This window comes from Telopea speciosissima, chromosome 7 (assembly GCF_018873765.1).
Source record: "Telopea speciosissima isolate NSW1024214 ecotype Mountain lineage chromosome 7, Tspe_v1, whole genome shotgun sequence".
NCBI lineage: Eukaryota > Viridiplantae > Streptophyta > Magnoliopsida > Proteales > Proteaceae > Telopea > Telopea speciosissima.
Genome location: NC_057922.1, coordinates 26,595,393 through 26,622,930, shown reverse-complemented (window position 1 = coordinate 26,622,930; position 27,538 = coordinate 26,595,393). Strand labels below are relative to the sequence as shown.

At 41.2% G+C, this 27,538-nt stretch overlaps 1 protein-coding gene across 2 annotated transcripts; it reads left to right on the top strand.

The window, feature by feature from the left end:
- The first annotated feature begins 1,381 nt into the window (after positions 1-1,381).
- On the top strand, positions 1,382-26,095 carry LOC122666579 (abasic site processing protein YoqW). 2 transcript variants are annotated; one of them, XM_043862589.1, is made up of 8 exons: positions 1,382-1,518; positions 1,672-1,828; positions 2,688-2,773; positions 6,072-6,184; positions 8,470-8,535; positions 24,648-24,754; positions 24,935-25,000; positions 25,559-26,095. In XM_043862589.1, exons 1-8 carry the CDS (start codon positions 1,424-1,426, stop codon positions 25,916-25,918), a joined length of 1,050 nt encoding a protein of 349 aa, XP_043718524.1. In that variant the 5' UTR covers positions 1,382-1,423; the 3' UTR covers positions 25,919-26,095. The 2 variants fall into 2 exon arrangements, with proteins under 2 accessions (XP_043718524.1, XP_043718525.1); XM_043862590.1 differs by having other exon boundaries at positions 1,392-1,518; positions 1,661-1,828.
- Positions 26,096-27,538: the final 1,443 nt, after the last annotated feature.

Genomic DNA, 27,538 nt, shown 5'->3' with positions numbered 1-27,538 from the left:
TTTGAAGGTTTTTCTACCCATCTGTACGTCCAAGAGGTCTTTTTTGAGTTCGCTCTGAAGCCCTGCCCGATTCTCTTCTTGAAACCTGTGGTATTTTTACTCTGCTCGAAGTCTAAATAACTCGAATCCCTCTGATATAGCCGTTGCTTTGTCTGAGAAGAGAAAGTCAAGTTGATTGTTCATCTCCACCTGAGCTGAGAGACATCTCGCACTCCGAATTTTCCTTACTTTATTGGTTTTGCACGCATGTATATATTTCCATTTTTCTTCATTTTGGCAAAATATAGACCATTTAAGTATTTGTTCTTAGTGTACACAGTAATTAATTTTGTATTTATAAGATAGTATGTTTATTCTTGTTTCCCTATATTTGATGCATCATAATTTAACCTCACATGTTGGTATAAGAAATGTTACTAATGGAGAATGTTCGAAAGTTAGTATGTAGTAGAAAGTCCAGTTTAATCGGGTGAAATGGAGTGCTAATACCTTACCACTTATCCGAACTCTCTGACCAGACCATATGAAATCATGTAGGTTGTAAATGAATAGCCGAAATCCGTTTCCGTATTCGTTTAGCACTATCTGAATCCGTCCAAAAGCTAAACGGATGCGGATACGGATAGGCTATAGCTATCCGAAAAGCTATTTTTACATGTAAACGGATAAAATATCCGATCCATATCTGTGTCCGTATCCGTTTAGCACTATCCGAATCCGTCCGATAGCTAATCGAATGCGGATGTGGATATAGCACTATCCGAGTCGAATCCGATCTGTTTACAGCCCTACGTATAGTCCTTCCCATTCACCATAGATAGAGCTACCACTCATTGGGTCATAAGCCTGAATCCTAGATGACGACTCAGATTATTTTAATATGTATATCATGATCCCAACCCTCCTGTCGACCCCCGCAGCCAAAACATATCTCAACCCCTCCATTGCTTCCCTTTCTTCCCCATTTCCCCCACCCCGACAAACATGCAACAACCACTCCCTCTCCCGCTCTCACTCTCTCCTCCCTACTCCCTACCCCTCCCTCCTCCGCCGTATTCCCCCAATCACTTCCATCACCAAAGAAGACACCAAGGGTAGAATTAAAAAATACCCTTAAAAAATATCAATTCAATGCTGTAAGTCTGTAACTATGTAAGATACCTTAGACATCCTATCTACGAAACGTGAAGTGTGTACTCTGTTTTTTTCGGTAATAAAACGTTGGGTACCTTAAAAGTGTCCTTTACCCTACGAGACTATAATCGCAGGGTGGTTGAATGGTTACAATACTAGGACTCGGTTGGTCTATTCCAGAACCAACGCTGAACGGCTGCGCCTTTTCAAAATCTTCATTTCTCGTTTACCGCGCTTACAGTCTTACGCCTTCTCTCAGACGCAGAGAGCGAGAGAGCGAGAGAGCGAGATGTGTGGAAGAGCTCGGTGTACAGTAAGAGCGGATGATATTCCAAGGGCATGTGGCATCAACGATGGCCCCATACGCTCTGTGCAAATGGACAGGTTTACTTTACTAAACCTTTTAATCTATCTTTCTAATCTTCCATTACTGGGACCAAAATGTTTGAACTGTTAATCTCTTCAGTTAATGAACTGTTAATCCGAGTATAAGCTGTATCAATCGAATAGTATAAAATGGCCTAAGTACTCTTTCAGTTATCGCCCATCTTACAATGTTTCACCTACGGCGTATATGCCCGTTGTTCGGAGAGAAGATGGAACTGGTGGTGACGGTGCTGTGCTTCACTGCATGAAGTGGGGACTGATTCCCAGTTTCACCAAGAAAACTGAGAAGCCTGATCACTTTAAGATGGTATATACTCTATGATTTTTTTTTTTTTAAATTTATTATTTTCTTCTTTTTGGATTTATTGGTGCTTCCCCGAATTGAATCAAGATGCATTTCGTTGACGATGTTAATAAATGTCATATCCAGGTTTTATATTTCAACTTCATCGTGAATGAGATCCCTTATTTTTCTTAAGAGGAATATAAGGAGACAAATGGTCATGCCCTGCTACGAAAGATACAGAGGACTAACGTGTATAAAGACAATTCCTTCCGCATATTATAAATTAAGCACAATCTTTTGATAGTCCTCTTCAATGTTATGGAAGAATAATTAATTTGATCGTATCGTTACTCAGGCCCAGTTGCCCTAAATTACATCTCTATTTAACCCCTTATGACAGAAACAAGGGGTTACTGGGTTTGCAAGACTATAATACATAGTTAAAAAAATGGGGAATTGGATTAGAGAATCGGCCGATTTGGATCGGAATCGGTGATCCCAACCCTGATTCTGTACAATTTGTATCAGTTGTCCCTGGAATGGAATTGGATTGACCGATTCTAAATCACTTTCTTTATAAAAAAATGTTGGATTGGACCGATTAAGGCTGATTGAATCAGTACTGACCTATTTGTTCCCCGATTCCGCTTTTCAAAACCTTGATATAATCCCAAATATTTGCTATAGCTGCTGTCTTGTCAGCTCAGATAGTTGTGTTATATCAATTTTGGTATTGACTTAAGAGCTCCCTAATTTGCCCCAAATGTTACCTATTTTTAGTCATGCTCTAATAAATTTTGTGCATTAACCTTGGATGAGCATATGAGTGACGATTTCTGTTGTACCAAAATTCTAGTCTGTATTTTGTCGTGGTTTGCAGTTCAATGCTCGATCAGAATCAATACGCGAAAAAGCTTCTTTTCGTCGTCTTGTTCCTAACAATCGGTGCCTTGTGGCTGTAGAAGGGTAAGTCTTCTACAATTGTTTGTGCATTGAGTTGTAAACTAATTTTCTCTGCTTCAACTACACATCTTTAAAAGAACTCAACTTTTATACATTGTGCATCTTATTAAGTAGATTATCTATGTGTATATGCTAGTGTTCACCTGGTCCAATATTTATCAAACTCGATTGAAGTATCCATATTACACCATTTTGGCAAGATGTTCTGAACATTCTCTCCAAATTTTGAGAACTGAAACTGAAAGTAGGAGTGCATATTGGACAGGCATCTGAATTTGCTCGATATATATTGCATATCAGTATATGTAAGGGTAGTTTGATATTTCTTTCTTCTGTATGTTATACTTATTGATCAATAAGTGGAAAGCATCAACGTTTTTTAAAACAAGCATCAAGTCAGATTTTTCTGAACCTGCTCTTGGCAATCTGACGGTTCAACTGCAAAAGAAGAGTTAATAGATACATAAATATTATGATGTGCGTGATGTTTCAGCCTAGCGTTGGTCCAGTTGGAAAACTCTTTGCTTGGCATGTGGGGTTCTGAGGTTGGAGCAGCCTTTTGCTATTGTAGTGGCATGACAATGTGGGGTATGCTGGAAATTATAGAGAAGTGTGGAGGGAGGGGAACAACTCCGGGATTCTGTGGTTGGTTGACTTTCCATAATATTTCAATATGAATGTTTTCCATGGTTGATATGTCCTAGAGAAGGGACAAAGGCTTGACATTTTGCCTGAGGTAAGAGAGCTGGTTGGCCAGCCCTAGTGGCATGCTGTGATGTCATTTGACATGCAAGTGGAGAGGAGGAGACTCTCCTTTTGGGCTTTGAAACCACTGAGATCCAACTGGATAGGGATGTGAGCCAGCAGTTGGCTGCTAGCTGAGATTCTTGAGTTGCGGTTGACATTAGCATGCTAGATGTGTCAGTTATGGCATGGTCTGAGCCAGTGAACTTTTTTTTGCTTTGGTGTGATTCAAGGATGGTGTGTCTGGCTTAGGAACTTAGAGGAAATGCAAGATGCCTATATCATGTATAGGACTGGTGCCAGCTTGTGCAAGGAGGTGCAGCACTTCATGAGCAATTGCCTTGGAAAAGGCTTGTCTGTGGAAGGCCAGCGAAGTCAATGGTCTATGAAAACACTGGAAAGTACCAGACCTTTAGTCTGTAGAAAGCTACAATTATTTTTTGCTATGATTTGCATACCTTTTCGATTGGACTAATCAACCTAAAACTATAGGTGTTAACATACCCAACTACCTTATTTCTATTTATCTCTCAAATTTAATCCCTTTTATAGTGATCCTTTTTATCTTACTGGTGTTCTCCTTGCACTTTCCATTTGATTAGTGATCAGCCCTATGTGCACATCAAGTGGAAAATTCTCACAAATGCTGATGTATTTGTTTGTTACTTAAGACTTCTCCTTGCATGTCTGTGCACACGTGGGATTTTGATGGATAGAAATAGACATATTTTTAATATCAGGTCCGTGATTCTATCAAAGTTGCCTTTCCATTTGACCACCAACTCTTGATTTATTGAATACTTGCTTCAAAATTTTAAGTGCCTTTTCGGCGTAGCACGGAAATGATCTACTAGGATTCATGGATGAGTGTTTGGAATGTGATTTTTTGGATTCAAGGATTCGGATAATTGAATTGTGGACCAGTACTTCATGGTTTACCTTTTTTGTGGTTTTATGAAATTTATATAGGTTGACTTACAGTCTCCTTTTATAATTCGAAGTCATATCCTATTGGTGGTAATATAAAATTTCTGCTTTGTATTACAATAGGAAATTGTAGTTTATGGACTTATTTTTAAAATGATGACTTTCTCTTCTGTAGCAGCAGACGAACAGACATTTGAAACTCATTTTGAGGTTGAACCTTAAGCAAGGCTAAAAAACTCGTCTCGAGGAGGTGTCTTGACCAGGTCGAGATTCTCGAGATCTCGGCAAGACAGTGCATTTTTTTTTTTTTGGTTTCGGTGGGAAAATGGCCATAGTTGGCTCTGAAACTTTAAGAGAAGCTTGTTTTATGCTTAATAAACATATTTAAATATTCAAATTGTAAAAAAAAAAAAACACCCAATTTTGTGCTTTCGATTTGCACCCTTGGATGGCAGTAAACGACGAATCCTTATGTAATATTTGCCTCTACACATTGTTTGAGTGTTATGAGACATAATGGGCAAATAAAACAAGTAAATTATGCAATAATGGATGAAGACACATAATATTGAATAATTATTTAAGAAATAGTTATGGACTTAAAGTAAAAACTACAAAGTACAGTGATGAATGAACAATGCATATAAAATAGACACCCAAGTACAGTGAACAATACATATGTCATAGACACCATATTCTTCTATGTCCCAACAATACAATATTGTGAGTATGTGACTGTCCAATGTCTATTGATATGAATTATGGCATGCTGGATCAAGTCCACTCATGGTTTGATGGAACCAACGTGCATTGTCTTCCATCTGTATGACATATGAATGCCATATCAGTGTTTACGAAACAAAACAAGGGTAGTTTCTTCTTAAGCAGGTTGAGATATCCGAGATTTTCGAGATTTCACCGGAATTTCGGTTGAGTTTACCGAAACCATGCAGATTTGGGTCTTGTAAGAGAACTTGTCTCGACCAGGTCGAGATTCTCGAGTTTTCCTACATCTTGGCGAGTTTTAGAACTCTGACCTTAAGAATTGAAGCTACTTGTATGCTTATGTATGTCTGGATATATATTTTTTTGGATGCTATGACATTCTGGGGGTGGAGGGGCACTGTGCCATTATGGTTCATTGCATGATACTCCACTTTGCCGTGCAGCCCTAGATAGTTGAACCTGAGCCTTCTCCGTGGCAAGCAGGGGTGCCAACTCACCAACTGGTGATTGGAAACTTAATAACTAGCTCTCCTGTTTCTCAGCTTGAAAAAGGACTGATCTATCTATCTTGAAACACATAGGAACTCATATTTAGTGCTGGTTAGCTCTATCTTTATGTCAAAGTAGTTTCTAATTATCGGTTAAGTTGTTTATATTTACATTCTATTTGGTAATGGAAACCTTTCAAAAAATTTCATTTTCATCAATGGACTACAATGGGGTGTTCCTTTCTTTTGTGTTTTTTTGGGATGCCGATTTCTTGCGTGAAAACTTAAGGTGTTTCTGATATAGTGATATGCATGTTGCTGTTTTTAAGTAAAAGGTTGTATTTCTCTCTCAGTTGTGATTCTTTGATTGTGTAAAATCTTCCTTGTGATGTTGAAATTAAAAACTATGCATGCAGATTCTATGAGTGGAAAAAAGATGGGTCAAAGAAGCAGCCTTATTATATTCATTTTAAGGATGAAAGACCTCTTGTTTTTGCTGCTCTTTATGATTCCTGGAATAACTCTGAAGGTGAATATGCATTTTCAAGTTTCAGTCCTAATTTCAACACATCCGCAGGTTTTTTATTTTTAAAATTGGAGAGGGGGGGGGGGGGACTGCTTACCTTGTATCTTTTATTTTTTCTTTCTGAAAAAATATTTCCCGTCCTCCTAATGAAGACTGATCCCAAACTAGGGAAATTCCAGTGGAGATTAGCTCAATAGGATCACAGGAAATACGGAAAGAACCAGAAACAGAAAAGTATTGGTAGTTATGATTAAACAGTTTAGAGTAGTCTCCAATTTCAGTCAAAGGTTCTGTCTTGATGACAGATCAGACCTGCAAAGTTGTGTCAATATATGAAGGCTGAATTGTGAGATCTAGAACAATCCTTTTGCAAGTAGGAAACTTGAAACAGGAACAGAATGAACTAAAATTTCGATTGGAGTATTTAGAGAGTCGAAACTCAGAGAGAAGTAAATCAGGGAAAAATTAAACAGACTTAAGTTGGAACAAGTGATCAACAATAGGACTTAGAGGTAATAACAGAATTTGAAAGTTGAGAGCAAGAACAGCACAAGCAAGAAGTTGAGTAGAGTTGATCTGACCTAATTTGATTGAAAGATAGAACAGTAAAACAGGCTAGGAATTTTCCTAAACCAGGGGTTAAAAATCCACTTAAACCCCAGGCTAGGAATCCACCAAAGCCTGCGAAGAGAATCCACTCCTCCATTAAGAATCAATTGGGAATCCACTAGTGACACCCACTCACCCAGAATCCACCAGGAACAGTCTGAATCTACAGAACCAGATTTCATAAACTGAAAAGCTTTATTCTTCTAATTGTTGTGTTGGTTTGAAGGCCTTACATGTATTCGTAGTTTCTCCTAGAAACCTGTGATTGGTTGATTAGAGATCATTCAGCATTGAACCAATAGGAAATAAGAGTTACCATCATCCGACAAATAGGAAGCTCCAATTTATCATAAAACATTAACAACTAATAAGAAAATGATAATGTAGGTACACCGACCTAAAAAGGGAAAATACATGGTGTAAAGGGAGTCACCACCTAGGATGAGGGCCTAGGGCCCACAAGGGGGAGGCTCAATCCCTGGTCAGGGGAAACAGCCAAATTTGATTCCACATGATCTGGTTAGATATTCGGGTAAGGGTCAGGTTACAGAGATGGGAAGGTGTTGGGCATCCACTCTGCCGGCAAAATCAGTCTTTCTACTAGATGCTAAAGTTTGAACATTCTCCCTAATTATACCAACATGCATGACCAATTTCAATTAACTATTGCACACTATCGTACGCAGAAAATATTACATACTACCCCGAAGCATGCATTTTATTCTAATTCCCCGGAGCATGCATTTTATTCTGTATGTGCAAATAGGGTATTCTGGTCACAGTGCTGCATTCACATAATCACATTCGAGATCATAACTTCTTCGATTGGACTTGGATTGAGCCGATTCTTGGGGCATATGAAAGTAGAAGTAATGCTCTTCAACTCACATGTTTTGAATTTCAACTCAAGAAGTGAGGAAGACCTCAAAAAACTTGCCGCAAGTTGCTGTATGTGCAAAAACTGGGTTCTGGGCAACACAGGCTCACTATTTGAGCCATATCTCCCACACCAAGTATCTGATCAAAGTGAATCCAAATGCTGTTGATAGTTGACTGAATGTCTTCAAGTTTCATGTTGATCAATCTGAGATCCTCTCAGGGTATGATGAAACTTGAATAGATTTTCAGCTGTTCATTGTCCAAACATACAATTGTGCGCTGCCTAGGGATGTCAAGCTCACCTATGCAAGCCCATCTATAACTGATCTACTCTATCAGTCATATCAGCCCATGCTCTTTCAGCCAACATGCCACATCATCGATATGCCTGTCAGCCTCTCTGCTATTCTCAACCATGTCTACATATTGCCACAACTGCCACTGCATTGCACATAGTTTTAACAGACAGTGTTGACAACAATGACAACCTTAGTTGAACACAACCGAAATGGGTCAAAACAGCGACCCATTTCAATAGAAACTTGGAGTTTATATAAAAGCAATGTAATGATTCGCTTGGTATGAAACCAAAACCTGAAACATACAGAGATTTCAACCGAAACCTGAAGGTTTCTGTCGAAACATTGTATTCCTGCAGAGTCGTAGGCCATTTCGTTTTGACGAAACCGAAATCTCGAACATTGGTGAGTGGGGGGGGAAGTAGGTATGGTTTATTATCTGAAATCTACTTACTAGTTGTCACTGATGTTTAGTTCTCTAATCTTTATGCTTACTTGCAGGCGAGGTTCTATATACGTTCACCATTGTGACAACTTGTTCTTCATCATCTTTGCAGTGGCTTCATGGTCAGTTATGGTTGGTCTGATTGGTTTCATCTAAAACTCTTTGTGTTGAATTTTAAAATTTACTGTCTGTTTGAATGATTCAATAGATAATAAGCTTTATGACAACGCTCGTTCTCACCTACATCTTATTAAAATGGAGTTCAACTGATAAACTTTTTCACAATACCTCTACTAAGCATCTGAGTTATTTTGGTACCATTATATTTTGGCACCCCTGCATGCTATTTTTATTAGGCCCCGTTTGTTAGACGGATAAAAAGGAGTGGGAAATTTGTGAAGGTGGGTCCTACATGTTGAGGGTTGGGTTGAAAAGGAAATGAAAGGAAAGGAAATAATGGAATATGCATTTTGTAGTGGGGTGGGATTTAGTGGGAGAGAGAGGAAATGGACATGGGGTGGGATTCCATGGGAAAGAAAGGAAATAGGAAGAGGAGAGAGATAACTCAAAAGTAACTTTTCCATGAATAGTGCCAAAGTCCTACCAAATTGGTAGGACTTTGAAAGTGAATGGGGTGGGAAAAAGAGGGGTGCCACCTCACTAGACAAGAATAAATGCATTTAATGAGCTTGTCTAGAAGTTTCCCACCCCATGTAACCAAATTGTCACATTTGTGGTAATTTGTGGGAAGCAAGTACAAGTTTCCCACCCCTTTTTTCCTTTTCCACTTTTCTCCGTCAAACAAACAGGGCCTTAGGGAAAGAGAATGCACACGCAGCTCCTGCGCCTAGACACTGGGCCATGCAAAATGACCACCGTGCCTTCAGGGGTTTCCGCCTTCCCATGAGGGTGTTGTGGTCATTTCGCATGGCACTGTGTCTAGACATAAGGGGCCGCTGCATGCAAACAGGTAGCGATCTTTTCCCCTTATTTTATCTAGTTCGTTGAAAATGTATGTTAGGTTCGCAAGTGACCCTTGGTAAACAAAAGTAATTCTCTTTGCCTGTTTCTCAAATTGCATGTGATGCATATGCTATCAGGAATTGTTAACAGATCAGAATTGGAGTATAATGCTTGGATGATCAATGATTGAACCCACGCTTTGTATTTATAATAAATAATCAACATTACATGGACATAATTGCCCCCAGTGTAGCTGACTCTAATATAGAGTCGGATGTACATTAAGAAAAACATAATAAAATAATGAAAAGTCCAGAATACCCCCATAGTATTCTGTCCCATACAATCCAACACTTCCCCCTTAAGTTGGTGCATATATGTTACACATGCCCAACTTGACTTAGATAGGATGAAACACTTTGCCACTCAACCCTTTAGTGAACACATCGGCTAACTGATCAATAGACTTCACAAAGGAAACACAGATGAGACCGGCTTCAAGCTTCTCCTTGATGAAATGTCTGTTAACCTCCACATGCTTAGTACGATCATGTTGGACAGGGTTATGACTTATGAGCAATGCTAATGGTAGCCTTATTATCACAATATAGCGTCATTGGGAGATGGACGACAACACCAATATCTTGCAACTATCCTTTAAGCCATAACAGTTAGGGGTACAAGTTTGGACCTTTCGGCCCGAACCCGCCCTGAGCCCGAACAGGGTCTGGGCTGAGATATTTGGCCCTGAGGGCGGGTCAAGGCTGGAGATTTCTGACCCTGAGTCAGGGTCGGGTCGGGCCAGGATTAAGGCTTCGGGCTATGCCTGGGCCGGCCTGGCCCGACCCTGTTTTAAGTTATACTTAAAATATATATTAATATATATATTATAAACTTTAAACTTAACCCACATTTTGTTATATTGTATATTATATATGAAGATAATTAGTGATATAATACATTTATTATAGTGTTATTTTACATAAAATTGATAATTTTCTCCCCGACCCATTCCAACCCATGGATTTCCTTCCCCCTCCCCATGATCAGGGCCAATCAGGGTCAGCCCGGCCCGATCGTGAGGGTGGGTCAGGGTTGGCTTTTTCAGGCCCTGAGTCAGGGTCGGGTCGGGTCGGGTCTGGGCCCAGCTAAGCGAACTTAGGATTGGGTTAGGGTTCTATAAAGCCCGACCCTGTTACAGCCCTAATAACAGTTCACAGATTATTTGTGCTATGGTACAGAACTCTGCTTCAACACTGGATCTTGCCACAACATTATGCTTCTTTTTTTGCTATGTGACAAGATTGCCGCCCATAAAAGAGCAATATACAGAGATAGATTTCCTATTGGTAGAGCCAGCCCAATCATCATCAGTGTAAGCTTCAACTTTTAGATGACTAGTGGTGGATAAAAGTATTCCTTTTCCTGAAGTAGACTTCAAATAACGTAGGATGCGAAGAACTGCCTCCATATAAGAGGAATAAGGATCATGCATAAACTGGCTTACCAAACTCACGGTAATAGCTATGTCTAGCTGTGTATAGAGAGGTAGATTAGTTTGCCAACCAATTGCTGATAGCGACTTTTGTCAACTAGTTCACCTGCTTTCTCCTTGAGCCTTGGAGTAGCTTCCATGGGAGTGTCTGCAAGGTGACATCGTGACACCCTACCAACCCAGTTTCAGACAACAGATCTAGAATATATTTCCTTTGAGAAAGGAAGATGCCCTTTGAAGATTGAACAACTTCTATCCCTAGAAAATATTTTAGAGGTCCCCCAGATCCTTTATTTCGAATTCACGGCCAAGAAAGTGCTTCAGTTTGTTGATCTCATCACCATTATTTCTGGTTACCACAATATCGTCCACATAGACTATGAGAATGGTTACCTGATCCACCAACTCGTTTAATGAACAAGGTATGATCAGCATTGCTTTGTTTGTATCCCACAGAAACCATTACCTTATGAAACCGGCCGAACCAAGCTCTAGGTGACTGCTTCAAACCATAGAGAGCACACTTCAATTTACAGACCTTACCTCTGCTCTTATCAGCAGAGAAGCCTGGTGGAATGTCCATATATACCTCTTCCTCTAGCTCTCCATGGAGGAAGGCATTCTTCACATCTAGCTGTTGAAGATCCCATCCAAGATTTACAGCACAAGATAATAACACTCTTAAAGTGTTGAGTTTCGCCACTGGTACGAAGATCTCCTGATAGTCAACTCTATATGTCTGAGTAAAGCCTTTTGCAACCAGACGTGCCTTATATCAATCCACAATCCCATCAACCTTCTGTTTGACCACAAACACCCATTTACATCCCATTGGTTTTTTCCCTGGGGGAAGAGCTACAAGATACCGAGTATTATTTTTTTTTCAATGCTCTCATTTATTCCAACATTGCTGCCTTCCACTTTTCATCTGTAGAAGCTTCCTACCAATTTTTAGGAATGGAAACAGAAGAAAGAGAGGACACAAATGCACGAAAGGATGGAGAAAGAGAACTATAAGAAACAAAACTAGAAATGGGATGCTGAGTGCAAGACCTAGTACCTTTACGATGAGCAATAAGTAGGTCAGAAGGTGGAATCTTACTCGGAGAGGTAGGGTTTGGATCTAGACTCGGCAACTGGATAGGTACTGGTGCTACAGCGGATTGAAGCTGCCCTTTTCTAGAACATCCTCTTTGATAGATTAAAATGTTGGAGTCGTCAATCCTCTTTTGAAATTCACCAATGGTTCTTTGGACTGGAGTCAGCTCCTCCTGAGTAGGAATTTCACCATCACTATTTTCCATGATCTCCCTTTGTATAAGATTCTCTTTGGCTAAAGGGGTAGCAGCTAAAGGAGTAGGGGCAGCATCTGAAGGAGTAGGGGCAACAGACAAAGGAGATAAAGGAGGAGAAATCTCTAAGAGAAGGAAACACATCTTCACTAGAACTCTCCCCCTGAAGAGGTGGAGAAGAATAATAGGAAATGCTTTCGTAAAAAATGACATCCATACTAAGCAGAGTACGACGGGAAGGGGGATGTTAACACTTATAACCTTTCTGGGTTGGAGAATAACCCAAAAAAATACAGCGTAACCCACGGGGTTCAAGTTTGCCAGGGGACTTTGTATCCCTAGCATAACACACACAGCCAAACACTTTGGGGGAAACCACAAAGGAGGAATTCCCAAGTAAAACCTCAGCCGGACTACGGGACTTAAGAACCCTAGTAGGCAACCGATTAATTAGATAGGTTGCAGTGAGAACAATATCCCCCCAATATTGGGAAGGACCATGTCGACCAAACATCAATGCTCTGGCCACCTCTAATAAGTGACGGTTCCTCCTTTCAGACACACCATTTTGGGCTGGGGTATCGACACAACTAGCAGAAACCCATCGACAAGGTCTGGTTGCATGGAACCAATCAAATAGGACATGAGTACAACATTAATTGAGAGCCACCTATCTTGAAGAGGGCCAGGAGTAGTTGGCATAATAGTGGCGCCATTAATATGGCCAGTAAGCCCACGGCCAGCAATTGAAGGATGCAAATCGAGACCATAGGAGGTAGTTGGAGCCATCCAGTTTGATAGGATTAGGTGGAAAGGTATGGTACTCAGTCTTACCATGTCCATCGATACCCAAAATGCCAGTAGAAATATCAGAGTCACCCATAAGTGTGGCAGAGAAAAACCCAAATCGCAGAGAAAGGCTGATGTGATGAAAAACCCAATAAATACTCTAAGAGAATGTCCAGAAGGAGGAGAGACTCTTGTAAAGATAATAATATGTGTCTCCAAAACATCGGTTGCAACAGACAGGTCAATCCTCTAGATCGACTTTTTCACGGTTTTGAGAAAACCCTGATTTTGGTGAGATCGATGTAGGGAAGAATGCTCCAAAAAAATCAATGGATGAGGCAACTTGGCTCGAGTGTGCTTTTATGAGTGCTTGATCACTCTTCCAAAAATCATCTTCAACAGAAACCAACAACCTGATATTTGTCAGGGTTTTGGGAAAAACCTGAAAGGAGGGAAAATCGATCAATGAGGAGGTCTTCAATACGGCTGGAGATAGAAGCTTGTCCCAAAAAAAAAACAAACTGCTGCAGTTCTTGATCTTCAATAAGGGGAATTTATTCCTTGTAACTGAGATTGAATCAATCCCAAAAAACTTGAAGCTTCAAATATCGCAGACAGGGTGCAAGTTCCTATCGATCAGATTTTTTGCATCCTATCATGGAATGAGATGATGGAGGACAGCAACTGGATCTATGGATCACTTCATCAATGCTGCCCTAAGTAAGAATGAAGAACAAAAGAAAAAAAAAGGAGAGGAAAGAAAGATCGAGAGAAAGAGAGAAGGGGAGAAGAGATAGAGAATGGAGGAGTGGGGAACTCTAGTTCGAAACCTTCTCTGATACCGTGTTAACAGATCAGAATTAGATTATAATGCTTGGATGATCAATGACTGATCCCAAGCTTTGTATTTATAATAAATAATCAACATTACATGGCATAGTTATCAAAGCCGCAAGGCGACCACAGCATTTGAGGGCCTTCCTAAGCGCCTTGGTGATAGGGTGGCCGCAAGGCGTCGCCTTGGCGAACAAGGCGTTCTAGTGTTCTTTTTTTATATAACCATTTTATTTGGCACAAATAGTATATTAAAAATTATATAACTCTACTTCTTTGCTAAATAAATATTAAAGAGTCAAACCAATGCAAGATATTCATCAAAATAACAAATTAACAAACTAAGTTAATCATATTATCATAGCAATATAGCATATAAATATGAAACAACATTATAAATTATTAAATATAAAGAATAAAGGGTTGGTAAATTATTATACTTACCTCTATGATGCCAAAATGTGAAAAAAAAAGGAGGAAAAGAAAGAAAGACAAGATTGAATGAAGTCAAAGGAACTGTTTGTTACTCCACAGTCCACAGTCCTCTTTAGAAACAAACAAAAGAGCATACAAGGCTGGAGATGTCGATGGAGAAGCTGGACTTTAGAAGGGGAAAAAAAAAGTCGAGGGTTCACTGCAGGTTTTAGAAGGAAAAAAAAAAGCGCACAATACTTACCATGGAAGCTGGACTGCTAAAGATGTCACCGGTGGAGGTGGAGACTGGAGATGTCGCCGGTGGGGGGTGGAGGCTGGAGGAGCAGCAGCAGCATAAGAAAAAAAAGCGAAAAATCGAGGGGACATGGAGGAGCAACAGCAGCATAAGAAAAGAAAAACGTAAAATAGAAGCGAAGAAGATGAACAATAGAAGGTTACTTACCTTGCTGGAGACGTGGTAGCCGGAGAAAGCTTTGTCGGCGTCAACACCAGCCGGTAGGAGAAGAAGAAAAGTCGAGGGTTTACCGTAGATTTTTGTTCACCACTTTAGTTCACCGCAGTTTTTTCTCCCAAACCCAAATAACGAAGAAGAAAAGTCGAGGGTTTTAGTTTTGGGTTTTCAGTTTTGGACTTTAGTTGAAAAAGAACAAAAAGTCTTTTATACCCTTGATAACATGTATCTCAGTGTATATAATACACATACACCAGCCAATGAAAAGTTAATAAATAGAATAAAACAATAAAATCAAATAAATGGGGTTTTTATAGGCTTAATCCAATGTATCTTAGTGTAGATACTCCATATACACTTTCCAATAATAAGTTACGAAATAGAATAAAAAAGTAAGTACATAAATAAATTAAGCAACAAAAAGCGACAGCCTTGGTCACAAGGCGTCGCCTTTCGTACACACCATAAGGCACCCCACCGCCATGTGCCCATAATTCCGCCTGGACGCCATGGGCAACGCCTTGATAACTATGTTACATGGACAGAATTGCCCCTAGTGTAGCCGACTCTATATTAGAGTCGGCTGTACATAAAGAAAAACATAATAAAATAATGAAAAGTCCAGAATACCCCCATGGTATTCTGTCCCATACAATCCAACAGGAATATTGCGGAGTTCTTTAAAATACCTTGTTCAATCTCATCATTGGTAGTTTGTTTGTTTTTATATTTTGATGGATCATGATAGTTTGTTTCTCAGAAATATTTTTTTTTGGGTGAATAGAAAAAATATATTACCAAAAGAGAGAAAGAAACAGAGAGCCCCGAAGGGAGGGAGAGAAGAAAAAATAAAAACCACCAGCCAGAGCAAAGACTAAGGGGCAGTAGCAACAAAAGAAACATTTGAGAGACCCCAGGAATCAACAATGAGCCTGTTCCTTGGGGAGTCTATACAAAAGGAGGGAGGAGCTATCGCTAACTTAGCTTTGATTTCAAAGGAGACGGAATCCCAAATCATATGGTAAGATCGAGATTTGGAGGTCCATTTCCTAATATTGCGCTCTATCCAATATGATTGATAGCTGCACAAAAAGCCATCTTGCCAACTGAGTCACAAAGAGAGGAGCCTGCAAAGGTCATATCGATCCAAATCCACTCTCTAGGGAAGGGCAGGATTCTTCTTTGGGCAGGCCAGCATTTGTTGAGAATGCCTTTCCAAATTGCAGCAAACATAGGGCATTCAAAGAAGAGATGATTGAGGTCTTCATCATTGTTCCAGCAGAGGCAGCAAGCAGAAGGAGCAGAGATGTGCCGGCTGCGAAGAAAATCCTGTGTGGGAAGGCAATTGGTGAAGACACGCCAGGCTGTGAAGCAGTGCCTAGGAATGTGAAACTTGAACCAAAGAAGCTTCCTCCAAGGAACCTTGGAGCCATTTATATGAATGAGATTCCAAGCTGCTTTGGAGGAGAAGGAGCTGCCATTGGACCAAGTAACAAGGTCTCCTCTAGCCATCGGCTTTTTAGTAATGGAGGGGAGATCAGTCCAAACAAGATCCAAAGACGTGGAGGAGAGGGGAGGAGCCCATCCATTGTGATCCAGGATTTCAGCAACCAGAGAGAGCCTATGAAAACCAGCTGCATATATAGCCCTGGGAGTGACCAAGGGGAGCAGGATTCCTTTTGGATGCCAGTGATCCAACCAAAGATAGGAGGAGAGCCCATCACCAATCTGAGTGCAGATAGCCTGGAGAGCAACCTGCCGACGATCAAGAATAGTGCGCCAGACCCAAGAGGCATCTGAAGTGGCTGAAACAGTCCAAAGAGAATCATTCCGTAGGAGGCCTGAATATATCCAATCAACCCATATGCTCTTCTTCTTTGTGACAATCTTCCAGATAAGCTTGATAATGCTTGCAGAGTTGACATCTTTGATTCTCCTGATGCCTAATCCGCCTTCCTCCTTGGGGAGACAAACTGCAGCCCAATTGAGAGGATGAAGAAATCTGGAGGAATCATTATCCTTCCAAAGGAAAGAGGCTAGAAGGGATTCCAGCGATTTGATAGTAGATTGGGGCAAGCCATAAAGCTTGCCTTTCCAAAGTTGTAGTCTTTTCTTGATAAGGTCTAGCATTGGAGTGCAATGGTGGGCAGAGAGCCTTGCAGGGATCAGGGGAAGACCCAGATACTTGACAGGAAGCTTGCCCTCAAGAAAACTAGACTTTTCAAGGAAAGCCCTTTTGCCTTGCTCAGAAACTCCAACAAAGAAAATCAAAGACTTAGAGGGGTTGATACGAAGACCTGAGAGCTCACGGAATTGCTGGAGACAAGACATAATAGTTTCAAGCGAACCCATAGCAGCGTTGGAGAAAATCATCAAGTCGTCAGCAAACGCTAAATGAGTAAGCTTGAGAGCTTTACACTTGGGCATGGGAGAGATGAGGTGTTGATCAGTACTGATTTGGATTTTCCTGGAGAGAACTTCCAAAGCCAAAGTAAATAAGTAAGGAGATAGAGGGCAACCTTGCCGGATCCCCACAGTAGCACCAAAGAAACCCACCGGGCTGTCATTGACCAAAATAGAGAACTTTGGAGAGGAGATGGAGCAGCTTATCCAATTAACAAAGGGCAAAGGAAACCCCATTTTGGTCATAACTTGGGCAATGAAGTCCCATCTCAACGAATCAAAGGCCTTGTGGATGTCTATCTTGAGGAGAATGGCAGGAGCATGGCTCTTCCTATCAAAACCTCTGACAATGTCATTGCAAAGAAGAATATTATCAGAAATATTTCTCCCCGGGATAAAGGCCGATTGGTTGCTGCTAACCACCAGGTCAACCACACTCTTCAGTCTCCGGGCTAGGATCTTTGCAATGAACTTGTAAAGCAGATTGCAGAGGGCAATGGGCCTGTAATCATTCATAGCAGAAGCACCTTCCTTTTTGGGAATGAGACACAGGAAAGTGTGATTCACACCTTTGATCTGACTCGGATTGAAGAAGAAACTCTCGATGGCAGAGATGAGATCCTGTTTGATGATGTCCCAAGTAGCTAAAAAGAATCTCATGCTAAAACCATCCAGACCTGGGGCCCCATTAACCTTGAGGGAATGAATAGTAGCCACAATCTCTTCTTCTTTTGGAATGGAGCGCAAAAGTTCCATGTAATCAGGAGAATGAACTTGTTGAGCAGAGGACTAGGAAGGCTCTCAGAAGCTCCTTGAGGACCCCCAAAAATAGATTCAAAATGCTGCACTGCCAAATCTTTGATATCCTTAACAGTGTTGACCATGGAACCATCCGGGCGAGAGAGCTGAGTAATGGAGTTTGCATTTACTCGAGCTTTTACAGAGCGATGGAAATAGGCTGAATTTGAATCTCCTAGCTCCAACCATTTGATTCTAGATTTTTGCTTAAGAAAGCTTTCTTCTTGAGCCAGGAGGGAGGAGAGCTCCGAAGACACAACCTTCTCTTCTTCAGCTAGCTGGCAATTTAGAGAATCAAACTGAAGCTGAGTCTAAATGGAAGCAAGTCTGTCTTTACACACTGCAGCCTGAACAGAGATATTACCAAAAGTATTGGAATTCCAATCCTTAAGAGCTGTTTTGACATTTTTGAGCTTCCTTGAAACAGCAATGAGAGGGGTGGAAAAAGCATTAACCGGCTTGTCCCAGGCTTCTTTGATAAGAGGCAAAAAGGTTGGGTGGGAGGTCCACATGTCAAAGAACTTAAATGGTTTGGGGCCAAAAGAGGTGGAGGGCTGGATGGAAAGGGAAATGGGGGAGTGATCAGATATATCCGGGTTGTCAAAGGAGGCATGAGATGAAGGAAATCTGGCTAACCATTCTTCATTGACCAGCACACGGTCAAGCTTGCAGGCAATCTTGTTAGAACCAGCTCTCTTATTGCACCAAGTGAAGGGGAAGCCCGACCATCTAAGGTCATTAACACTAATGCCCTCAAGACAATCATTGAAGGCAGCCACAGCTTCCAAGTCCACATTAACACCCCCCTGCTTTTCTGAACAATACCTGATAACATTAAAATCACCTGCTAAGCCCCACGGCTGAGAACCAATAAGATTAGCAAGGGAGACAAGGTCAGTCCATAAAGAGGATCTCTGAGAGGGACAATTGGAGACACTATAGAGAAGAAACAAGAGAAGTTGCCCAAGCAATCAGAAATAGACAGGTGCAAGAATTGGGAGGAAGCAGATAAAGAGGTGATGGAGAGGATTTTTGGATCCCACAGAACCTAAATGCGGCCATTCGGGTGGTGAGAGTAATTGGAAAGAGAAGCCCAGCCAGGGACAATGGAGCTTTTGATGGAAGAAGAGTTAGGTTCCTTAATGTGGGTTTCTAAAAGGCAGCAAAAACAGGAGCGAGAGCATGGTTTAAAGTATCGACCAATACGATATGATACGGACCGATACGTATCGGTATCGGTCGATACGGATACGTCTCCCTTTTTAAAAAAAATGAGCTGTCTTGAATTGTATCGACCGATACGGGCCAATACAATACGATACGATATGACCGATATGTATTGATACCATCGATACGTCCAGTAAAGGGTTCTGTGGGTGGTTTAATACGTATCGATACTTATCTGTCGATACGGCTTGATACATACCGATACGTACTGATACCATCAATACATTCCATAAAAAAGCCATTTTTACTCACAGACTCGATACAACTCCTAATCTAACAAAAAAATGAAGGAAAACTCTCAACCAAAAGTCTAAAATCTTGCATTTAATCTTGGTTTTTCACACTTTTAAACTAAAAAAACGAATCAAAGAGTGTTACAACATCATCCTTTGCATCATCCAATACTCTTCATGGCTGTAGATGATTACAACATGTAAGAAACCTCATCTCTTATAACAATTTCAATTTAATGCACTTGTTTGGTTGTACATTATTCACCATTTTAGGTTTTATGCATGGCACTTATTATATATTGCTTATTTATATTGGTTTTTGTTCCAAAAGTGTATTTCCATGTGTATTTTTATCATTTTTATGCGTAACTGTATTGTTCGATATGTATCTCCGAAACGATATGATACGATATGATACGTCTCTTAAAATCACCCGACCGATACGATACCCGATACCGATACTTTAAACCTTGAGCGAGAGGACCTAATGCGAGCATGAACAACAGCGTGCTTGGAGGCAGAATTCAGACCTCGGGTGTTCCAAATGAGGCCCTGCATCATTGGGGAGAGGGTAGAAGGGGCAACAAAGGCACATCCAGGCGTGCCAGAACTGATTTGGATTTGGTCACACTGTGGTGACGATGACTATAGGAGCTTTCCCGAGGAGAAGTAGCCAAGGAGGAGGGACCAGGTCGAGTTTTTGAACTAACACGATGGGTAGCAGAGAGACGAGGGCCGGGTGGAGAAGACATGGTTACAGGCGGGTTAAGATGGTTGGCCAATGCCGGGTTGGTGGAAGTGGAGAGACCCGACCCAGAAAGGGCAACGGGTAAAGAGAAAGCAAGGGATGGGTGGATGGGCTGCGAAGTGGAGAGACCCGACCCTGAGAGGGCTACGGGTAAAGAGATAGCAGGGGATAGGTGGATGGGCTGCGACCCAGGGGTAAGAGAGACAGAAAAAGTCGAGGAGGGGCCCACCAATGGGTCAACATCTGGTTCGCCGTTGACCAAGGGGTTAAAAGGAGCCCCAACAATCGACTCAGGTATCAAGGCATCACCCACAGAGGGCAAAGAGGTTTCCAGCAGAGGGGGCGACATCGTCAGAGAGTTGGGAGCAGCGTCAAGCCTTCCAGAGCCCAGAATGGAAGGATCCTCCAAAGCTTTATCAGACATTCGAGATCGGCTCCTGGGACAAACATCAAATTGGATATTCTCGGGGCAAGTGAGAGGCTCATCGTCTTCAGAAGGCGCCAAAAGACTGAAACGGTTCTGATCGTCGTCCCAGGTTTGCAGAGAGGACTGCGTCAGAGCCTGGGTAGAAGCAACAACACTCCTTTCTGGCCGGTTCTTTTTCCGGTGCCGAAACCTTGTTCTAACTCTGCTGCGCGAGGGAGATCTAGAAGCAGGTTTGGCTAAGGCCACCGTCTCAGTTTGCCGGGGAGAAGCAGCAGCGATAGTAGCAGGATCAGCTAGATTATCACCTGGCTTGGCAAGAGGGGAACAGAGGAGAGAATCATGGCCAAAGACCTTACACACCTAGCACTGAGGGGGTTGCCAGTCATAGTGAACTTCTTGCTCAAAGAAGTAATCATCTCCTTCGTTTACTTTGATAAAGGAAGGCAAATCATCAAGGGCCGATACTTTAACGTAGATTCTCGCGTAGGCAAGCCGATCTTTGCGCCTGGTTTGCACATCAGAAAACAGTGGCTTGCCGAGGACATAGCCAATAGTGCTAAGCCCGTCAGTGCACCAAAAATGCAGAGGCAACCCAGGGAGGGAGATCCAAAGAGGAATGGAGGAGAGGTCCATCCGCCGGAGCTGGAGTTGGCGATGCCACTGGCGCAAGAAGACAGGTTTTTTCCCCACCAACCAAGGTCCACCTTCCAGAGCACGATTCTTATCAAGAGAAGATGAGAACTTGAATATAAAAAATCCATTATCCAGCAGAAACGTGTCCAAAGTTCCCTGAGGACGCCACTGCTTTGAGAGAGATTGCTTAACCAGGTAGAAAGGAGGACGAGAGCCCAAGAAGTTGCCCACAAGACAATTTCCCCAAAGCAAAGCTTCAGCCTCCAGGAAGTCAGCAGGGCAGGAGGCTTCTTTAGAAGAGCAGACAATGGTGGGGGGGGAAAAATGCAAAGAGAGCCCATCAAATGAAGGTGCAGAGGCAGAGGAATCCCCAAACAGGGAGTTCCAGGGAGCCGATTGAGAAGGAGCTGGGGTAACAGAAGGAGGTGCAGGGCTAACAGAGGGTGGCGATGGTGGAGAAGACATGCCGGAGGGGTAGAGGAAGGGAGGCGATGGGGGAGAAAGCAGGTCAGACCTGCCGGAGGAGCCGGCAGAGGAGGGGAGGCACAGCAGTGGTCAGACCTCTCTCACTCATAGTTCCTACTTTGTCACAGTTCTGAAATCCTTACTTTGATCATGGGTTTTATGTCTCTATGCCGTTCTCTCAGAAATGTTGCCAATGAGTCTACTAGAGGTTAAGAAAAAAAGCAAAAAAAGGAGAGGGGTAACAACTATTACAGCTCCAGGTCTTACATGAATTTTGTTTATATCGCTATTCCTAAAGTTGGTTTCCAGGCTTTGTTTTTACCATGATTATGATTGTAGAGTCAAGGAAGTTGGCTATTTCTGCCTTTCCTCGAGGTAGAGTGTGTAAATACCAGATGCATAGGTTGAGTCATTTGCTAAACAACTATCTTGTTGGGTGATCAACAAGGTGCTCTTACCCAATATGTTGATCTTATCATTACTTATGTAATAGCCATGTAAACCAAATAAGTCTATTGGTGAACACGTAGGTGACCTTGACCAACCAGATGAAGGCAAGTGAAGCGAGTTCTTCCTTGTGGAGGAGAAGGTGAAATTTGGAAGAATGAGTGGAAACTTGGAAGCAATTGCTGATGGTGAGTCAAGGAAGGGTTATGGGGACAAAATAGATTGAGATACTCATAGAGCTTGGCAACGACTTGAAGAGTGCTTGCGAGGGTTCTTATCAAGTGGTTTAGGATATGGAAATAGAATGGGTTTCATGGCTAGGGCCTAGGTGTATATTATAAAAAATTAAAGTGATATGATTAGAATGTGGGTTTTAGGGTAGGATTTGGGGAAAAAATCCAGAAAAATCTGCAAGCTTCAAGAATCTATTCGCAAGGACCTTGGTTAGGAAATGACATCTGGGTGGGTGTCCAGCATTGATACAAACTATCTAAGATGATAATCTCAAAAGCCTCACTTGTGGACCCACCCATATTATGTAATCATTATGGTCTTTTGTAGACAATCTCTTATTTATTACTATAATCTATGGGTAAAGCTGTTTGTAACCAACCCGGTTACAACTCATTTGCCCATCCTACATTACTTATCAAATTTTAAAGTAAATGTGTTTTTTTGTAATTTCCCTCTCCTCCTCCTCCGACTTCGACCCCGACCCCAACTTCGATTCCATCTCCCTCTACCCTCTCACCCCTAATTGACTTCCTGCCATCTCTTCAAGTGACACCCACATAATTAGTTTTAAACCCATGGCAGTGTGAACGAAGTTCAGTGTTGGGGGTTGGAAATTCGAAATTAACCACCAAAATTTTTTGAGATAGATGATGAGGAAGAGCATAATGCTCGAACAACAAGAGCCCAAGAGTTTTGTGGATGCAATTTCTCTGGCTCTGTGAACGGAGACTTCGCAGCTCACTTTGAGCGATGTTTCGGGTTCTCCCCTGTTGATTCTGATGCCGGATTTACTTCATCATCCACATCGCCTATCTTTGTCCGTCATGGTTGTTCCTGGTATGAAACGTTAGTATGGCGTGTTCGGAACAGTGACTTTTGAGAAGTCAAAGCTCAACTTGTCTAAGAACCGATCCAAGTCTAGCCCTGAGACAGTAACTGGGGAGTGGGGGTGAGATATCGGAAAGAAAATTAATAATGGTGATGATGATGATTACATCGGTGACTTTGATGATGGAGATGAAGGAGATGAAGGTGGATTGTTTAAAATGCGAGCTGTTTTTGTGGAGCTTTTTTATAGGAAGTTTGTAGACTCGTCTTATATGAGTAGCAAAAGCCATTATTTAATGGGTTTGGTAAGCTCTGCTCAAATGGTGAGGTTCCTAGAATCAATGCAAAGCCAACCACTGCTCGGTTTATTTCTCGAGCTCTATCACAAGGATTATCTAGGCAACTCATTGGCAGGATGATTGCAGATCCAGCTTTCCTATATAAGCTTCTTTTAGATCCCCTGCTACAATTGGTTATTATGTTAGGTGGAAATTTTAGAACCTCAGATGGAAATTCATGGGCGTAAGCCCACCCTGCCTTCACCGATCGGAACAGAGTATTAATTCATATCTGTTACCGTTAGTTAAACCCTTAATCTTCACCACTCCTCCCACATTCCCCATTCCGCTTCACCCTGTACCAGTGTGCCTGTGCGGGTGTTCGCCGATTGGAACTGAGTATTAATTCATCTCTGCTTCAGGGCTAGTCTCTCTCTCTCTCCACAGCACCCTACCTGGTCCCCGATTGTACATGAAGCCAGAGGAAAACCTGTTTTTCGTTAAATGTCATCCGACTTTTCTGGCCATGTCACAGGTGCCGGTGTCTACAGGGACTGTGAGTGATTTTGGTGAGGGACTGGGTCATGGTGAATGTCCAACTTTAGGCCCTTTAAACAGCTGACACATCGTTATTTGGGGGCAAAAATTATCTGGTTACAACGTCTGTTTGTAACCTTCTTGGTTACAAACAGACGCACCCATAATCTAATTGTCAGTTTTACAGTTTAAAAAAAAAATAAAAAAAAAAATAAATAAATAAAAATATATATATATATATAAAGCAATCCCTTTCTCTCCTCTCCATTCTTTTTTTTAAGGAATACGTCGATCACACAACACTCCAGAGTCCGGACACACCTCTCCACTTCATCCATCTTATTTTGATTCTCTATGTAACATCATCCTCTATTTCTCCTTCTTTATTTATGATTGAGCCAAGATACCCAAAATATCAATTTGCAGAATATCCCTCATCAATTTTCACCACCTCATTATCAGTCCTTTTGTAACTAGAGTTATACACCATATACTCCGTTTTCCCTAACTTTTTTTTTAAAACAACTATAGTTGTTCTCATATTTCGTGCCCTTTCTTTCCACCTCAATGTTCTGTAAGCTTATGTTTTCTCACTTATATGTAATATATCAACTCTCCTTTCTGTTTTTTGATAATAGAATTTTCTTTGCCATTTCAATCTTGCCAAATATTGATAAAGTGTCTCTAATGTTTTGATTGGTGCATGTTGAATTACAGATAGGATGCCTGTTATTTTGGGTAACGAAGGCTCTACTGATGCATGGCTAAATGGTTCTTTATCTAAATTGGACTCTGTGCTTAAACCCTATGAAGATCCTGACTTGGTATGAATTTTTTTGTTGAAAATAATAAATTCCTGAGTTTTGTAGCATGGCACCCATGTCAACTTTCTCAGTAGAAAATGCTAATTGTATTATTAATTTCTTCATCATCGTTTTTATTATTATTTGATCTTTTCTGTGCATTCAGATTACTAATTCATTGCTTGGTGACTATCTCCCCAGGTGTGGTACCCTGTGACACCTGCAATGGGAAAAACATCATTGAATGGACCTGAGTGCATCAAGGAGGTAAAATTATTATCTTTTTTTGTGTGCTTTTTTCGCAATGATAAAAATTCATCAAGTAGTAGCAGCTGCTTTGTCATATGGTTAGCCAGGTAATGGCCATCTTTGTTTCAGAGTGTGGTCCCACAGGAGGACTTGGTGGGGGGGTGAGGGTTGCTAATATATAGTGAATTTGTTTGAATATATAGGTGAAATGTATATAGTCCTCTCCCATGCATCCCCCAGGGAGACTATGATACATGTCAGGCATGCAAATGTTTCCCACCTACTACTATCCTGGGCTAGAATAACTAATTCGATGTTCGACTGGGGGCTGGAAAATTTTGAACTTGTGATCATCCAATGATAATTTTGTATTAGGAGATCGTAGGTTTGCTCCATTTAATTGTTCTTTTGGGCTTTTCTATGTGTCCACATGCATGACATATCATGCTACAGAAGATGAATTTCTTTGCTTTTTTCTTCCTGTAAAGAACATGTAAATATCCTTTTCTCCAATAAAAAAGAACAATAAGAAGGGAAGAACGGACATATGTTCATTGGCTATATCATTTTCCACAGATACAATTAAAATCCAAGGAGAAGAACTCAATCTCAAAGTTCTTTACAAAGAAAACTGAGAATCAACAGGAGTCTGCCAGGATAAATCTCCTTGAAAATGTTAAAGATGAACCTGGCAATCAAGAAGACACTGAAGATGCAACTGATTCCAAAGGAAATAATGGTTCTAAATCTGATGTTTCTTCCTTACTTCAAGAGGAAGCTGGCAAGTGTGGAATAAAACGCGACTATGAAGAATCTGCAGCTGATTTGAAGTCGACAATTGACAAGTTGGAAACAAGTCACGCAAAGAAAAAGGCAAACCTTAAGAGTGCAGGTGACAAACAACCAACTCTGCTCTCATACTTTGGTAAAAGCTAGAAGCTTTGTGTATCAAAGGATATAAATTTCTTGTGTAAACTCACATGTATGTAGGTAGAGGTTGAGAATGACTTTGTAGTTTTGTTTGTCTAGATCTCGGCAGAGAAGCTTCTGTTGTACCAAACTAGTGCCGATGTATCTTTTTTCTTATATGTTCTTCAAAATGCTTTTTCTGTACCAACTCTTCTGTTACTTTGTTTTGCCCAAATATGTGGAAAGTTGCTTTAATCAATTTGCTACTGTGATGGGTTTTGGATTGAAATAGCTGGGGTATTGCACCTATCTTTGGGTAGCAGTTACTGTACTTGTCATATCATTGCTGCAGCTGAATTCGTCTCAACATCTAACCTTAGGTTTTGGATTGAAGTGTGAGAGGCATATATTCAGAATAACTAGGATTCTCACATGAATCTCCATCTATTGTGATCAGATCAGGTGCCGGCTAATAGATTCAAGGTAGAGCTTCCATATATTATTGTAGCTTCTGAGCTCTCTCTTTTACTTTACTTGTTCTCTCTTGCTCTCTGCAACTCCTCTCTTCAGCCCTTAAAGAGGAATTGTTGTCAATAGGTGTTGTTAATTCTCTCAACTTCATTATGGTGAGAATGGGGGAGATTTAGGCAGTGTTTGGTATGCACTTGAAGTCGATTTTGCATTCTTAGATGATAAAAATAGTTGTTTTTATTGCCCGAGAATGTGAAATCATCCTAGAATGCATTCCAAAAATGCATACCAAACACAGCCTTAATATGCATTCATTCTGGTCCATGGCAATCACAACGAAAGAGGGAGGGTAGTGCCATTGAATCGCTTTCTATATAAGAGAAATTTTAGGTATCAAAAGACATGTTGCTATCGCCGGAGAAGAGAAGACAACGTAATCGTTGAATAGAATGGCAGGATGTATTGGTCTAACCAGAATGCTTGGCCCTAGTGGAGGTAAGTTCCTCAAACTCTATTGTAGTTTCCTTTCACTAACTTGGTGAACTATATGAAAATGGAACCAGATAATCTAATAGGGAATCTTAATATGCATAAATACCTTTCCACATGGTTTAATAAAGCTTGCTTGTATTGAGAGGGTTCTTTGACACAAACCATTCAGGAAGTCTTTGCCCTAACCTGTTCATTAGTCATTGAAAACAGCTGACCTACTCAGCAAAGCCCAAACCCAACTACCATAAAATGCTTTATGCAGTAGATTTTTCGGATCAGGGTCGTCTCCAGGGAGCCCAGCGCCCAGGGTGCTGCCAGGGGCATCCAGTGGCTGAGCTGTGCCGCACACATCTCGGTGCATGCCTAGGGATGTGTGCGGCACAGTCCAACAACTTGCAGCACCCTGGGCGTGCTGGGCTCCCTGGAGACGAGCTAATGTCAGATTTTTCTTGTGTTGTATCACTAGAAACACAAAACACAGCTGGATTTTGATTGGGATAGGCCTTGGGTTGATCGCCACCAACATGTCCGTGTGCACAACCTCAATAGGGAATGGAACATCAGTTGATATGTTCTCTCTATCCTCATAATATAGCGATGGCTATTCTATAGGTTTGTCTAAGTAATAATATTTTGATGATTTTTTGGTTCTGTCCATATAATAAAACTGGTACTTTTAATACA